The sequence below is a fragment of the Eutrema salsugineum genome, unplaced genomic scaffold (genome assembly GCF_000478725.1).
Source record: "Eutrema salsugineum unplaced genomic scaffold, Eutsalg1_0 scaffold_1, whole genome shotgun sequence".
In the NCBI taxonomy this organism is placed as follows: domain Eukaryota; kingdom Viridiplantae; phylum Streptophyta; class Magnoliopsida; order Brassicales; family Brassicaceae; genus Eutrema; species Eutrema salsugineum.
The window spans coordinates 8,839,112-8,855,435 of NW_006256909.1; the positions used below are offsets into that span (position 1 = coordinate 8,839,112).

General features: G+C 35.6%; 3 protein-coding genes across 4 annotated transcripts; all 3 read left to right on the forward strand.

Annotated features, from left to right (window-relative positions):
* The first annotated feature begins 355 nt into the window (after nucleotides 1-355).
* On the forward strand, nucleotides 356-865 carry LOC112081921. Its single transcript, XM_024148978.1, has one exon. The coding sequence runs from the start codon at nucleotides 356-358 to the stop codon at nucleotides 863-865; it is 510 nt and encodes a 169-aa protein (XP_024004746.1).
* Nucleotides 866-4,924: 4,059 nt separating this feature from the next.
* LOC18029154 (pentatricopeptide repeat-containing protein At4g19440, chloroplastic) lies at nucleotides 4,925-8,641 on the forward strand. 2 transcript variants are annotated; one of them, XM_024150074.1, is made up of 4 exons: nucleotides 4,925-7,537; nucleotides 7,645-8,015; nucleotides 8,163-8,298; nucleotides 8,387-8,641. In XM_024150074.1, the coding sequence occupies exon 1, from the start codon at nucleotides 5,001-5,003 to the stop codon at nucleotides 7,512-7,514; it is 2,514 nt and encodes an 837-aa protein (XP_024005842.1). In that variant the 5' UTR covers nucleotides 4,925-5,000; the 3' UTR covers nucleotides 7,515-7,537; nucleotides 7,645-8,015; nucleotides 8,163-8,298; nucleotides 8,387-8,641. The 2 variants fall into 2 exon arrangements, with proteins under 2 accessions (XP_024005842.1, XP_006413978.1); XM_006413915.2 differs by having other exon boundaries at nucleotides 4,925-7,527.
* Nucleotides 8,642-10,724: 2,083 nt separating this feature from the next.
* Nucleotides 10,725-11,524, forward strand: LOC18029155. The gene has a single exon (XM_006413916.2). The coding sequence runs from the start codon at nucleotides 10,782-10,784 to the stop codon at nucleotides 11,292-11,294; it is 513 nt and encodes a 170-aa protein (XP_006413979.1). The 5' UTR covers nucleotides 10,725-10,781; the 3' UTR covers nucleotides 11,295-11,524.
* The last annotated feature ends 4,800 nt before the right edge of the window (nucleotides 11,525-16,324 follow it).

A 16,324-nucleotide genomic window follows, 5' to 3' on the forward strand; every position in this document is an offset into this window, starting at 1 on the left:
CCTAATAACCGGTTTCCAAAATTAAATCTAATTTAACCGGTTTTGTTGTTTAATCGATCAATCCGATCGGTTTAATCTTAATCGGTTAATTTCAAATTAGTTTCCAAAATCAATCTAAAAAAAAAAAATTAATTTCAAATTAGTTTATCTATTAGAGCTAAATTTGGAAACCCTAGTAAACCGGCTAGGTTATAAACCCTAAGGTTCGATTTTAGAGTTCCCTTATATAGCAAGTTTCCTAAAATAGCAAGTTTCCTGAAATGGAAAGTTTTCCCAAGAATACCTTAAATCCCTTATTCCAATGACCATAGTCTCATACTATTGATTATTTAACATAAATTATTATATGTTTCAGATGTCAAACATTCAGAAGGTCGAATATGAGGCACTCACTGTCTCCGGAGATAACTACCTCAAATGGGCCCTTGACACCAAGATCTACTTCAACTCAAAAAGTCTGGGTGAATGCATCAAAGATCCCAACACCGCGACTCAAACAGAACGGTACTCGGCGATATTTATTATCCGCCATCACCTCGCTGAGTCTCTCAAACAACAATACCTCACTCTTGAGGATCCACTCGAACTTTGGGTGGCACTGAAAAAGCGATATGACCATCAGAAAACGGTCATACTGCCCCAAGCCAAGTTCGACTGGAAGAACCTACGGTTCGAAGATTTCAAATCCGTCGAAGAATTCAATTCCGAACTCTTTCGGATAGTTGCACTCATAAAACTATGTGGCGAGGAGGTCACTGATAAGGATATGCTAGAGAAAACATTCTCTACTTTTGGCACTCCCAATGTTGTTTTCTCTAGCATATCCATATCGAAACTCAGGATGAAGGGAACAAAGAGTTTTTAATTATCACTAAAATGATAAATGGCCATAAACAAGTCTTTGAAACTATACCCGCCGTATCTACTGGCATTTACCATGCTAAAGTCAGTATGATTGAGGCTAATGCTGCTATCAAAGCACGGTTTTTAGATTACACTATTTGGCATGATCGCCTGGATCATCCCGGTGCGAACATGATGCGTAAATTAGTCCAGAATTCTAAAGGGCACAGCCTTAAACCAAATGGTATTTTCCCTCAGCACCTCAAGTGCACAGCTTGCTCACAAGGGAAACTGATTACCCGACCTTCACCAGTCAAAGTGTCTAAAGAGACCTTGAACTTTCTGGAAAGAATCCAAGGAGACATATGTGGACCAATTCACCCACCTTGTGGGACATTCAGATATTTCATGGTCCTCATTGACGCATCGACCCGCTGGTCGCATGTCTGTCTGCTCTCTTCTAGGAACCAGGCTTTTGCTAGGTTATTGGCCCAAATCATCAGATTACGAGCCCATTTTCCAGACTTCCCATTAAAGACTATACGTCTTGATAATGCTGGTGAATTCACTTCCCAAGCGTTTAATGAATATTGTATGTCCATGGGGGTAAGTGTTGAACATCCCGTTCCACATGTCCATACACAAAATGGATTAGCTGAATCCTTCATTAAACGAATTCAATGGGTTGCTAGACCATTACTCATGAGGTCACAACTCCCGGTCTCAGCTTGGGGACACGCAGTCTTACATGCCGCTGAACTAATACGCATACGACCATCTAGTGAGCACAAATATTCACCATCCCAATTGCTAACGGGTCATGAGCCAGACGTCTCCCATATTAAAACATTTGGGTGTTCAGTCTATGTACCCATTGCACCACCACAGAGGACTAAAATGGGACCTCAAAGGAGGATGGGAATATATGTTGGTTTTGATTCTCCCACCATCATAAAATATCTCGAGCCAACTACAGGAGATCTGTTTAAAGCCAGATATGCAGATTGCCGATTTGATGAATCGGTATATCCTAGATTAGGTGGTGAGACAGACAAGCTGGTAAAAGAACTTTCATGGAATCAAACATCCACACAATGGCAAGATCCTCAGACTCTAGAATGTGATTCAGAGGTCCAAAGAATTATACATTTACAAAAGCTAGCTAATCAATTGCCAGATTCCTTTGCTGACCCGAACAAAGTTACCAAATCGTACATACCAGCTTGTAATGCACCAGTACGAATAGATGTCCCATCAGGGAAAAGTCAAGTTGCTACAGAGTCTGACGCACGTAAGAAACGTGGCAGACCACCAGGTTCCAAAGATAAGAATCCCCGGAAATCTAAGAAAGGTGCAATGATTGAAACCGGGATTCAAGAGAACACGGATACAGCCTCAGCTGATACTTACCCTATCGAACCATCTCAAGAGGTTTGGGACGCCAAAACTCAAGGTTTTGAAGGGATTGATAATAATGAGATCTCAATCAATTATATCATATTCGGTTCTCTATGGAACAGAAAAGATGTCGACATCAATGAAACTTTTGCATACAAGGTAGCACTTGAGATTGCGCACACGCAAGAGGATCTAGAACCCACGTCTATAATTGAGTGCACTCGTAGATCAGATTGGCTGAAATGAAAAGAAGCCATAAACGTGGAGTTGAATAGTTTAAAGAAACGGAATGTGTTTGGTCCGATCTTAAGGACACCATTTGATGTTAAACCAGTGGGAAACAAATGGGTCTTTGTGCGTAAAAGAAACGAACTCGGCGAAGTCGTTAGATACAAGGCACGCCTTGTAGCACAAGGATTCTCACAGAGACCCGGAATCGATTATGAGGAGACTTATTCTCCAGTGGTGGATGCAACTACATTTCGATTCCTCATAAGTCTGGCCATAAGAGAAAACTTAGATTTGCGGTTAATGGATGTTGTAACCGCATATCTTTATGGACCACTGGACAGTGAAATCTATATGAGATTACCAGATGGTATTGAGCTCAAAGATAAGCATGCATCTCGTGATAAACACTGAATTAGGTTGAACAAATCCTTATATGGACTGAAACAAAGCGGACGTATGTGGTATAACCGGTTAAGCGAATATCTCATCAGAGAAGGCTACAAAAACGATCCGATCAGTCCATGCATCTTCATCAGAAAATATCAAAACAAAGGATTTGTAATCATAGCAGTATACGTGGATGACTTGAACATCCTCGGAACATCTGGTGAAATCGCCCAAACAGTTGAATGCTTAAAAGCAGAGTTTGAAATGAAAGACCTAGGCAAAACTAAATTCTGTTTGAGATTACAACTTGAGTACGTCAATGACGGAATCCTTGTGCATCAATTGGCATACACTGAAAAGGTACTCAAGAGATTCAATATGGACCAGGCCCACCCATTGACCAGCCCAATGGTTGTGAGGAGCCTTGGATTGGATAGTGATCCATTCGATCCAAAAAAGGACGATGAAGAAATCCTCGGTCCTGAAATGCCATACCTCAGTGCCATAGGAGCATTAATGTACTTGGCTAGTCACACTAGACCAGACATCTGCTTTGCCGTGAGCCTCTTAGCTCGCTTTAGTTCGTGTCCAACTCAAAGGCACTGGAACGGTATTAAGCACATCCTTAGATACCTTCAAGGTACTAAGGACTTGGGATTATTTTATTCTAACCATAACAAGGATGGTCTAGTTGGTTTTGCTGATGCAGGATATTTTTCAGATCCGCACTGTGCCCGGTCTCAAACCGGTTATGTTTTCACGCATGGAGGAACAGCCATATCTTGGAGATCCATGAAGCAGACTATTGCCGCTACCTCATCCAACCATGCGGAAATCTTGGCCATTCACGAAGCTAGTAGAGAGTGTGTTTGGTTGCGGTCCATGACTCAGCATATCCGATCAGATTGTGGTATGGACGAAGATAAGGAGCCTACGGTGATGTATGAAGACAATGCAGCTTGTATCGCTCAACTCAAGGACGGCTACATCAAAGGTGACCGGACGAAGCATATTCTGCCCAAATTCTTCTTCACTCATGAGCTACAGAAGGATGGTCAGGTCAAGGTTCAGCAAGTCCGATCAAGCGAAAATTCAGCCGATCTATTCACTAAATCATTACCGACTTCTACACTCTGGAAGCTCATTCATCAGATAGGAATGCGTAGACTTAGAGATCTACAGTGATGCCTAAACCAGGGGGAGTAATGCGTGTTGTACTCTTTTTCCTTCACCATGGTTTTTCCCACTGGGTTTTCCTGGTAAGGTTTTAATGAGGCAACGTTCCCCAGCGCATTATAGAGATCCCGGTTTTGTGACAGGCACGGTTACCTTGTCCAAGGGGGAGTGTTATAAACAAATGGACTTCTAGTAACCGGCCCATTAACCATCAGGTTAATGTCTCATGGCCCATTAGGGTTTCTGATACATTAGTTATGTAATGTATATATACACTGCTTGTGGAAATAATAAGACGAGAGTTTTTCCCTTAATACTCTTTTGCTAATTGCTATGTAAATTTTTAATTTTTGTGATATTTGAATGCTATTTGAATGCTTTTTAATTTTTAGTATTTGTAATTTTTGCTATATTGATACATTTTAATTATATATGTTGTCTTATTATAATTTTTAAAAACTGAAATTTTTTTTAAATCAACGAAACCGAATATCCGTAAATATTCGGTTTAAACCGGATATCCGGAGTTTTCAGATCCGGATTCAAATAATAAAATTGATTATCCGACGAATCCGAATTTGGATCTGGATCTGGATACTTTAAAAAATCCAGATATCCAGCTTCGTTCCAACCCTAGTTTTTACCGATAAACATGCTCCACAAGTTTAACGGTGAGCCAAAAAATTTGCAACTTTCACACAAATTGTATCCAATTCCATCATGTTATTATGGTCATTACGAAATTACGAGACTATCATGGGCTTTAACTTTGTAAGCCCATCATAAGCCCATTTTTCTCGACCCTGTTCGTGTCTCCCAAGTCTGAACCCTGGGTTTTGCCCAATCGCCTCCGCCTTCGGCAGAATCTCTCTTTGACCCGTGAACGTCTCCGTCTCTCGCTCTCTCTCTCCTCTCTCTCATGGCGTGGCTCAATAGCATCTTCAATTCTTCTTCAACATTGATCAATGGCGGCTCTTCTGTATTTCCCTAAAATCTCTTCAGAAGTGACCTCCTCACATTTCCTCTCTCTCTCACCCATGGATTTGAGGAAGCTCTCTCGCACAAGCTACTTATTCACGCGCCGCTTGAAATCCATAGCATACCCTCGAAAAAGCTTCCACACAACCTTACACCTGCAACAGCTGGAGAAATCGGAAGAGGCTTCCTCTTCTGATCGGCATTTGCGCGAACGGTTATCTGCGGCTTTGTCTAGACGATCTCTAGATTATGAGCAGTGTAAACAGCTCATAGCTACTTTATCTCCTCACGAATTCGATAGGTTGTTTCCTGACTTCCGATCCAAAGTTAATCCCAAGACGGCTTTGGATTTTTTCCGCTTAGCGTCTGATTCATTTAGCTTCTCCTTTAGCCTCCGTTCTTATTGTTTGTTGATAGGTTTATTGCTTGATGCGAGCCTGTTATCTCCTGCTAGGCTAGTTCTAATTCGTTTGATCAATGGGAACGTTCCGGTTTTGCCTTCTGCTAATGATTCGAGAGACGGTCGAGTAGCGATTGCAGATGCAATGGCGAGTTTGAGTTTGTGTTTTGATCCAGAAATCAGGATGAGAATCTCTGATTTGTTGATTGAAGTTTATTGTACACAGTTCAAGCGTGCTGGTTGTTATCTAGCTCTTGACATATTTCCTCTTCTTGCAAACAAGGGTTTGTTTCCTTCTAGGACGACTTGCAACATTTTGCTGACTTCTCTAGTGAGAGCCAACGAGTTTCAGAAGTGTTGTGAAGCTTTCGAAGCTGTTTGCAAAGGGGTTTCTCCTGATGTTTACTTGTTCACTACAGTGATTAATGCGTATTGCAAGAGAGGTAAAGTCGGGGAGGCCATTGAGTTGTTCTCGAAAATGGAGGAAGCTGGTGTGGCGCCAAATGTTGTTACTTATAACACTGTGATTGATGGGCTGGGGATGAGCGGAAGGTATGATGAGGCATTTATGTTTAAAGAAAAGATGGTAGAAAGAGGTGTGGAACCAACTCTTATCACGTATAGTATTCTTGTCAAGGGTTTGATCAAGGCTAAGAGGATTGGTGATGCTTATTATGTCGTGAAAGAAATGACAGAGAAAGGGTTTCCTCCTAATGTTATTGTATATAATAATTTGATTGATGGTTTAATCGAGGCTGGAAGTTTGAACAAAGCTATTGAGATAAAGGATGACATGGTTTCAAAAGGGTTGTCTCTCACATCGCCGACATATAATACTCTCATAAAGGGATACTGCAAGAGCGGTCAAGCTGATATTGCAGAGCGTCTCCTGAAGGAAATGCTGTCGAAGGGTTCAACTGTAAATCAGGGCTCCTTTACATCTGTAATTTGCTTGTTGTGCGGTCATCATATGTTTGACTCAGCACTTCGTTTTGTTGGAGAGATGCTACTGCGTAACATGAGCCCTGGAGGTGGAGTACTTACTATGTTGATTTCTGGTCTCTGTAAGCATGGGAAACACTCAGAAGCAGTAGAACTTTGGTTTAAATTTCTGAGTAAAGGTTTTGTAGTAGACACAAAGACTTCGAATGCTTTGCTTCATGGACTCTGTGAAGCAGGGAAGCTGGAGGAGGCTCTTAGGATTCAAAAAGAGATATTAAGGCGTGATTTTGTAATGGATAATGTTTCTTATAACACATTGATTTCTGGATGTTTCAGAAAGAGGAAATTGGAAGAAGCTTTTGGGTTCATGGATGAAATGGTTAAGAGAGGACTTAAGCCTGACAATTATACTTACAGCATATTGATCCGCGGGCTGTTTAATATGAATAAAGTTGAGGAAGCCATACGATTTTGGGGTGATTGTAAACAGAATGGTATGCTTCCAGATGTTTGTACATATTCAGTGATGATAGATGGGTGTTGTAAAGCTGAAAGAGCAGAAGAGGGTCAGAAATTGTTTGATGAGATGATAAGAAATAACGTGCAGCCAAATGTTGTTGTTTACAATCATCTAATCGGAGCATACTGTAGAAGCGGGAGGCTATCAATGGCCTTGGAACTCCGTCAAGATATGAAACACAAAGGAATTTCACCTAATTGTGGTACATATACTTCACTAATAAAGGGGATGTCGATCGTTAGCCTTGTTGAGGAGGCAAAACTTCTCCTCGAGGAGATGAGGGAAGAGGGTTTGGAACCGAATGTCTTTCATTATACAGCACTTATTGATGGATACGGGAAATTGGGTCAGATGGCCAAAGTTGAATGTCTTTTGCATGAGATGCATTCGAAGAACATACTCCCAAACAAGATTACGTATACAGTGATGATTAGTGGGTATGCTAGAGATGGGAATGTAACAGAAGCTTCAAGGCTTCTAAATGAGATGAGGGAAAAAGGATTTGTTCCAGATTCGATCACATACAAAGAATTTATATATGGATATCTTAAGCAGGGAGGTGTTTTGCAAGCTTTTGAAGGCTCTGATGAAGAACATTATGCAGCAATCATTGAAGGATGGAAAAAACTCATACAGTAGCTGATGAATAAGTGTAAGAAAAGGTTTCGGTTCTGGTTCTCAATGACCCTGTTAGTTAGTTGCTATGATTGCTTCAGATAATTAATGGGATTTGATCTGATTTTGTGCATCCTGATGCTTAATCTTGCAGTTGGAAAATTGAGAACCAGTGGTGTTCTCAGTTTTGATGGTCCTATGCATGTCCGGGATCTGCATCTTCTACTTAGGGGAACACATTAGTATGGAGTCACTTGGTAAATGCATATGGTCGATTGCATCTTACAAGTAGTTTAATTTGTTCTACTTGATGCTCCGGCCACACTAAATTTAGCAGCTTTGACCTGCTTCAGAGAAAAGTCGTTTCTTTTGGCATCATAGGCTTGTAGGGTCTATGATTACAAGTCCCACACTATTGGTGCTCCTCAGGTTTAAGAATCGAGTGCCACAGAATCAAATCCATGTTGCAAGATTCTGGATCAAAGCAGGCCCTTCAGACAGCAGTCCTGAGAAGACTATATACAGGTACATAATATATGTACACATTATATTGCATCTTACAATTCTGTGCTTTCAAGCACAATAATACAACATACCACTAGGATTCTTTGATCCGATTTTTATGTTATCCTACGAAATCTTTAGATACTGTTCTCCCTTTTCTTTGGACAGATTCAATGAAATGTAAAACTTAATGGACAGTCACTTAAAAGCTGAAACATGGACGTTAATGGCAGCTATTCAACTTCTCATAGCATAAGCACGAGACTGGGCCAAATGGCTTCTCTTTTGCAGGTCACACATACATGTAAATACTCTTTCACACTCTACTTTATAATTCTTCTTCTTCTTCTTCTTTTGCCATTCGTTTACCTGATATTATTGATTTCTGTCAGAGAGATTCAGCCAGCTAATCATCGGAGTAGTTTAGAACTAATTGTAGCCTGACACGTCGCCGGGAAAAGTTTCTCAAGATGTGCAGAATTTTTGCCCACGGAACAAATTCAACAAACCGTATACTACAAAGACTTTCAGCGGGGTCATTGCTGTTTCTTTTTTCTTGTATACAATTGTTTATTCATTTTTTTCCTCTTACAGAAATGAAAAAAATATTATTTTCGATGTACATAAAATAGCAGAAAGGAAACAAGAAAATCAAAAATTCCTAATTCCACTGTTCATGATTTTTGTTTTATACTATTGAAGATACCCTAAACAGCGGTTGGTTTTGAGATAATGCAAATGGCAATATGAAACCTGACACTTTTTTAGATCAGGGGACGATATTTTGAGAACTTATGATTCTGGTTTTGATAGAATTTATGCTAAAATACTCATATTAAGCGTTCAAGAAGATAAAATGAATGTTAAGAGTCCATGAAGATATTATACAGTGACATTCTTTGTAAAACAAAAATAAAATGTTAAAATGACATTTTTTTGTGAAACGGAGTATTTTTTTTTCCTCTAAATCTGTTGTATTCTCTTTTCTCTAAACTAATAAGTCGTTTAATAGCAGTTCCATCTATCACTTTATTGTGAAACGGAGTATTTGCATCTAGTACATTTAGAATACTTGGTCCCGAATGCTTTAGGTATTCGAGTATTATGATCGACTATTTAGGACCACATATGTTGAGTCCGATACTTAAGGGTATTTCACCTAAGATCGAGTACTAATACTCCACTAGATGGATACTGGTAAAGCAATTGGAAATGAGTATTTGTACACACTTGAGTTGAGACCTTTCAAAATTTAACGAGTTTTGGTATTTCGAGAATCGATTACCCGAAGAGTTGGGATCTTCGAATATACATCTAAAAAAAAGGCACAGGGGCCGGCTTTTAGTGAAAAGAACAAGGAAACATATAGATACCAAACAATTCGCACGTGGGTATGGACCATTTCTTACTCCTGACAACATCAAACACCATTTGTCTCCACAACTAAAAGTCTGTATCTAAGTTCCATTGATTCTAGGTTCTTCTTTTTTTTTTTAATATTCATAAGAAACATAAAGTGTGGATGAAAATATACTAGATTCCATATATAAATAATTTATAAGAATTTTTGTGAAGTGAAAGAGGTAAAGTCACTTGTTAATGGGAAAGTACATTTCATTTTCATCCAGCTTTCTTGGCCCCTTTTAACCAATTGAGAGATCCAGCAATATAGACCACATGACATGATCTACTGTCTAAAGAGAATCTGTACATATGTATGTATGTATAATATATATATGCATAGTATGGCATATAGAATCATTCATCATTGATATATCAACTACATTCCGTACAGTACGGAAGATGCAAATTGAATCTTAGTTTGAAAACAAATGGTTTTTTAACTTGTCAGGCGAAAATGAAGAAACAGAGTTTAAAAACATTACAAGCTTTAGGTTGGTTAACATTATTTTATGGTTTTTTTTTTGGTCGAAAGATTTTGTTGTATGTTTTTTCATATTCAAAATGAGAAGCAAAATCAAAATAAAAAATGAATTGAACCAAATAAGAGGAAAAAAAAGAAAAACAAAACATAGTTAGAGTTTTTTTTTTTTTTTTTTGAGAAATTAAGAGTACTATATTGGATTAGAACTCCAACCAAAGTTGAAACGATGGTATATAACAATCTATAATAAGTTCAGTTTTTGGTTTTGTTCCGTTTCTCTTATGTCCGAAAACTCGAACCAAACCAAAATCTATATTAAACGTACGTTACGTACCCAAGCCAGACTTTTAAACCAAATGTGAGAGTAATTCAAGAATCTATATTTTCTGTTTATATTTCGATACTAATAATTATGAAATTCCTTCGTAAATTATATGCCGCATGCATAGGGTAGAGCATATACAAATACAAAGACTTCTTTTTATTGTTTTTTTCTTTCTCTAAATCATAAGTATCACGATCAGAAGAAAACGATCTATGATTAAAGTATTCTTTACTAGGTATTGCCTTTTAATTGTTAGGCAATATACAACGAAAGATTGCGAAAGCTACAATTTCCACAATATTAAAATTGGACGGTTAGACTAATTAAATAGTCATTTTTAGTTTCCATCCCTTTTAGATGTACCCATCCACAAATGAAACTTTTTCGTTTTAATGTTAGATAAAATTACACTTATACCAAACCTTATATACCTATACGGCTATACCTACCATACATATACAATGTGTATGTATAGATGTGTGCATATAAATATGGTAAGAAAGGAGTGCATAGCAATCCACAAACCAATCACTTTTATACCATATACCATATAACAATCACACTCATATATAGTCTCATGGCTACTAAATTCATCATCCTCACTCAAGTCAACCGCTCCAAAATCTCAGTTTCAACCCGAAAACCTCCTCGATGCAACCGAAATAAGCCCCGACCATCCAAATCCATAAGCGAGAACATGTTGAACAATGTTTTTCCTGGCAAAGCGCTAACGGAAATATACCATAATAGCCAAAATTCAGACCCACTTACTAACTCACTACTAAATCTTGAAAATCAGTCAGTGAAAGAAGAGGAGAGGAGGAGTCAACAAGAACACGGGAAGGTGTCGTCGTATAGCAGCCGCAAAGATGGTAAGTCCATAAGCACGGGGAAATATGAAGATATGAGACGTGAAGTTGCTCGATTAAGCTTGTTGTGGTACATGAAAAGTTCCATAAGCTTCATACTAAGGAGGGCAAGAGCGTTTTACAATGAGTTTTGTTGCGATACTTATGTTGCGAGTAGCACTATGGTTGTGGTCGATCCATATTTTTCTGTTCCGGTTTTACCTTTTAATTCCCTTAATTGATATCTCCAACTCAAAGTCGACGTGTTTAAAAGTTGTATTTAGCTTTGTTGTGTTGTAATGTGTAATTGTTCGTACGTCCACATATATGTGTTAGCAGCCGTCAATCTATGTAATTAATGTTGTTTTTAGCTTTGTTGTGTTGTAATGTGTAATTGTTCGTACGTCCACATATATGTGTAAACAGACGTCAATCTATGTAACTAGTGTTGTATTATTTAAATTAATTTCGTGTAGTGTTATATTTCGACGTACGTTATCACTACGCACTATCATCAAATATACACTTTACAAATATCGAATAAAGTAGCTAGAGGTCAACAGTTTTTTTTGTCGTATGATCTAGACTATTAATCTGAATATTTCGGAATATAAAAAGGTTACCATGTTTTTATTTAGAATAATTTTTTGATCGCGACGTGGAAATTAACATATAGTATTTTGTGTGATCATTACAGTATTTTCTCATAAATAAATTATGTTAAAATACATTTCATGAATATTTTTCTTCGACAAATACATTTCATGAATAATGTTGACTATACCTTTAACTAAATACGTAGACTTCTGAAATACAACAGAACCTTATAGTTCCCGAGAATATTCCACTAACTTTTTTTTAAATATATATTCCACTAAACTGCGAGCTTAAAGTGAAGCTATCTAGGCCAACTTGTACCTGAATTCACTTAATGATAAATTGATAACCATCTATATAACAGAAAGGGTCTAGGTAGTACTGTTGCTTGTTACCTGTTTGTATACTGAGTGAGAGAGAGAGAGAGAGAGAGAGAGAGAGGTCGTTAACCCTTTAGCAAAAAAAAACAAAATATAGAGGCTAGTTAATATATATAATGTTGTATAGTGTATTAATTTCTTCTGTACGTATGTATAGTAGAACAACAGTTCATGCATGCAGAATCACATGTATAACGTTGTAATTATATTATTAAATTCCATGAGAAGGACCACACATTATTACTACATATACATGGTCCTCTACACAATTCATAAATGTTTTTGCACCGTTATATATGGTAGCTTATGTTGACTCTTACCTGTCCCATTCAATACGAATTACATGTTCCTCTACGTTACTTCTAGAACTATATATAATGATGTTGATAAACTGATAATGGTTGACAAAAAGAAAAAAGAATGATGACCGCAATGGTCATATATGATCATTGATCACCAGAGGTTAGTTAGTTAGTTAGTAACTTAAATTGACAGTGATGATACAACAGTTAGTTAGTAACTTATATTGACAGTGATGATACAACTGATTATAATCTTACTCATGTTGTTGATTATTACGATGATAGCAATAGAAAGATAATGATTAGTCTTAGTCATATTGTTTTTGTTGATGCTGAGGATGAGGATTGGATTTTCTTGTTTTGACCAAATTAAATTCGTACTGCGGCTAATTTATAATTTCTTTGTGTGATTTCAAAAATTTATACTGAAATTTCATATATTTTCTAATTATTAACTAACAAACTGGATATCAGTAGGTTGGACAAATTAATAAAAAAATGGGGAATAAAAAAATATTATTTAAACAAAATAACAAAGCCCAATTAGTCTCAAATCGATTTTTATTTCGACCCAAACTTCAAAACTGGGCTTATCAGCCCATATTTAAAATTCCAGATATGTGATATGTCTGAGTAATAATGACATATTATTTCTCCTGAAGTTCGAACCAGATTGTAAAACTAGAATTTTATTTAGCCTTTTTTACCGTGTAAACCGACTGGAAAAAACCTTCATTATTTTTACATCAATGGACAATGAAATTTTACTACCTTGTCAATCACAGCTTGCACTTTCATATCAATCATTGCTGTTTTGTATAAATTTGTCATTAAAGCTTTATTGTTGTCATGTTTTTTTGATAATGTTGGATACTTGTTTACATATTATGATAACCTAATCATACTTGATCTCCCAAGCCCTATAATCTTGCAGCACCGATGATCTTTACTCTTTCCGTATTGAATAAAATAATTAAATATTTAGAACTTGTCCTTAAGTCAAACTGTTTATATGATTAGAACTGTACTCTATCTTTGGTAATCAATAGAAAAATGATCATTTTGCGATTCTGCCTTTTTTATCAAATTCAAAATTGCTAGAAAGAGATATTTGTTTTCAGCTATTATATAATTCACGAATTTTTTGATAAAAAAAAACTCCATTCGTTCCACCGTTTTTGATAATTATGTTTTACCATTCATATTTTTCTACTAGTACTGTTTGTTAACAACATTAAAAATGTTGGCCACCAAACATAAATTTTGTTTTAAATTTTTATTTTTGTGTACATTGGAATCAAAATCTAACCACCATCCAGAAGCAACAACTTTTTTAGTTGTCTAGAATCTCAATTTAGTAACACCAAAATCTTGGATTATGAATTTAATCTATCTAGTTGAATAAACAGCCAAATGTGGAAAATAAATCAAACTCGTGTAATGGTTAGATCATAAATATTGTGACTTTTAGTTAATATTTAATAATCATGTGATTAGCCTAACTGGCTTCACATAATAATGTTAGTTGATGGTGTTTCTTGGAACAACCCACATGGAATGTTCCTAGATTTTCACTGATACAGTGTTACAGGTTGCAGACATCTTATAAAAATACGGGAAGATAAATTATTGTTTTCGTTCTCATGTTATTGGTTTCCTTCAAATTGACCTTTAAGTTGTGATTTACACTAAAACTTCCACAACTTTATAAAATTACTAGCTACTCCCTTTCTCTTACTTGCTCTGTTAATTACCGTAGTAAAAAAAAATATGCTGCCTCTTCCTAATCAAACTGTAGTAGAATTAGCACCAAATTAGCAAATGGTATATTATGTCATTCCTATCTTAATTTAGAAAATAAAGATAGTGTTATAATGTCTTCATATGCCTAAACCGTGCTTGCATGTTTTAGTTATCATATTTTTATTACCAAATTAAAAATTCAGATGAAATTAAACATCTATAATGCTTAAAATATACTGGTTTAACAGATATCTCAGTTGAGTAGTATAATATCAAAACTTAGTCTGAATAAAGAAAAAACTGAATACATAAACTTATTTAATTGGGATAAGTATACCAAACTAAAATACTATTTTTAGTAGATTAATAAAGTTTTTGTTAGTTATATTTTTAGTTTTTTGTAATATATAGTAAAATCATTTTTCAAAATAAAATTTAATAAAATTCAAAATAGTAAAAAGTTGCAAATCATAATTTTAAAACATGAAAATGATATAACCCGTTTATTTCAACTATCATTATATAGTCATTTAGACAAGGGGTGATGGACCGCATTAATTTGTGATTGGAGTAAACCTACAATTGGATAATCAGCAACGTACGTATGAGAGGTAAATAACGACCAATCGCTGTTAAGCTTGGACCAATCTCCTATAATTGTTTTGGTTTTTGTTTTTGGTATCAAACTGTTTTGCTGAAAATCATTAAATTACTCCATATACAATAGTGTAACGATTTAATATTTGGTACATAGTTGGCGAAATGTTATCTTAAATGCAAACATGTTCTTGTTCATATTGAAGCTAATATTGAGCATATATCATTTTCTGGTATTCTATTATAATATAAGATTTTATGGAATAAATCATAAAATAGATTATAGTTAAAATGTGTACTTTATGATAACATACCAACTGCAAGTTGTTGCAAGTTTGTAACACATTACCAACTTGTAAAGATATACATTATGATTTTATTTTTATAAGTCAAACTATTACGCTCTTAAGTGGGATTTTTTAACCATAGTGATTAAAAGCATCATTCGACTAATTATATCAAAAATAATGTATTCTTAATTACATCAATCAAGCAGGTGGAACCAAAGATACTAGTAAACCATGAGAACATCTTTATATGTCACAGTATCACCTATTAATTAAGGTCAAACCAATATAATTTGTTCATTATGTGATTCTCCAGAACTTGATCTTCTTCAATGCAACATATCGCAGCCGAATCACCCACTTATGTCATTTTCTATTTCACATTTTCTCAAACTTCTTAATACAAATAGCAACAAAAATTTACGCGACTATAAAACTTAATTAGGAACGATTTTAAATAGCATAAATTTCGAAAGTCATATTACTTTGAGACATGCAACTGCTATGTATTCTATAATCCAACAAACAATTACTACACCAAATAGGGAATATATGGCTTTGAAGTATTCCACGAAATAATAGTGCAATGATCACTAAACGATCAATCATTTGGTTAGCAAAACACAATTTGATTTAACGAGCAGAAGCACAAGATCTGCTCCAATTTTCATACGAGAAACCGATATCCACAAATATGTAGTTCATTTACAATTTTATGTTTTCATTACCGGTTGCTATACACATTGGTGTGATCAAACAGAGGATGATAATTCAAATTTGGAGCCCACTAACTTCGTGGATTGTGATCTTATCTTCAAACGAGCACTAATGATCAACTAGATGAAGACCATTTAATTTGGTTGGACAAACTTTTTTCCATCTCATTGTCAATCTTAACTTCAGTGTGACGTATTTAAATTCTTCTCTTTATCTATTGGCTATTATATTAAGTGGACAATGAATGTTGTACTAAAAAAATATCATTATTTTATGAAAAATTGGCAAGCACAGACTAACAAAAGTTACAAACAGGTTTTCTGTGACTATCTTTTTCACCAAGAATTGAACTAAGTAGCGATTCTATGGATAATTGAATATTATATTTAAAAATTATAATATCTCTATTAGTAGCAGTCACTATTGTATTATGTTTTTTCCTATAATTTTACTTTAAAATGAGAATTTAATAATTTTAAAAACAAAAGTATCTAGTCATAATTATTTATATTTTTGTAAGAGATTTAATCATTTATAATATTAGTTGCAATAACTACTACTTAAGAAAATTATTTGGATATTTTTATTATCTTGTCCATTTCATTCTAAAAGATGATAGTTGAAGTCTAGCTTGAAGTCTATGATCCAT

What these genes read in the sequence shown, in the direction of transcription:
- LOC112081921 (XM_024148978.1), top strand. Translation starts at nt 356, where the DNA reads ATGTCAAACATTCAGAAGGTCGAATATGAGGCACTCACTGTCTCCGGA.
- LOC18029154 (XM_024150074.1), top strand. Translation starts at nt 5,001, where the DNA reads ATGGCGGCTCTTCTGTATTTCCCTAAAATCTCTTCAGAAGTGACCTCC.
- LOC18029155 (XM_006413916.2), top strand. Translation starts at nt 10,782, where the DNA reads ATGGCTACTAAATTCATCATCCTCACTCAAGTCAACCGCTCCAAAATC.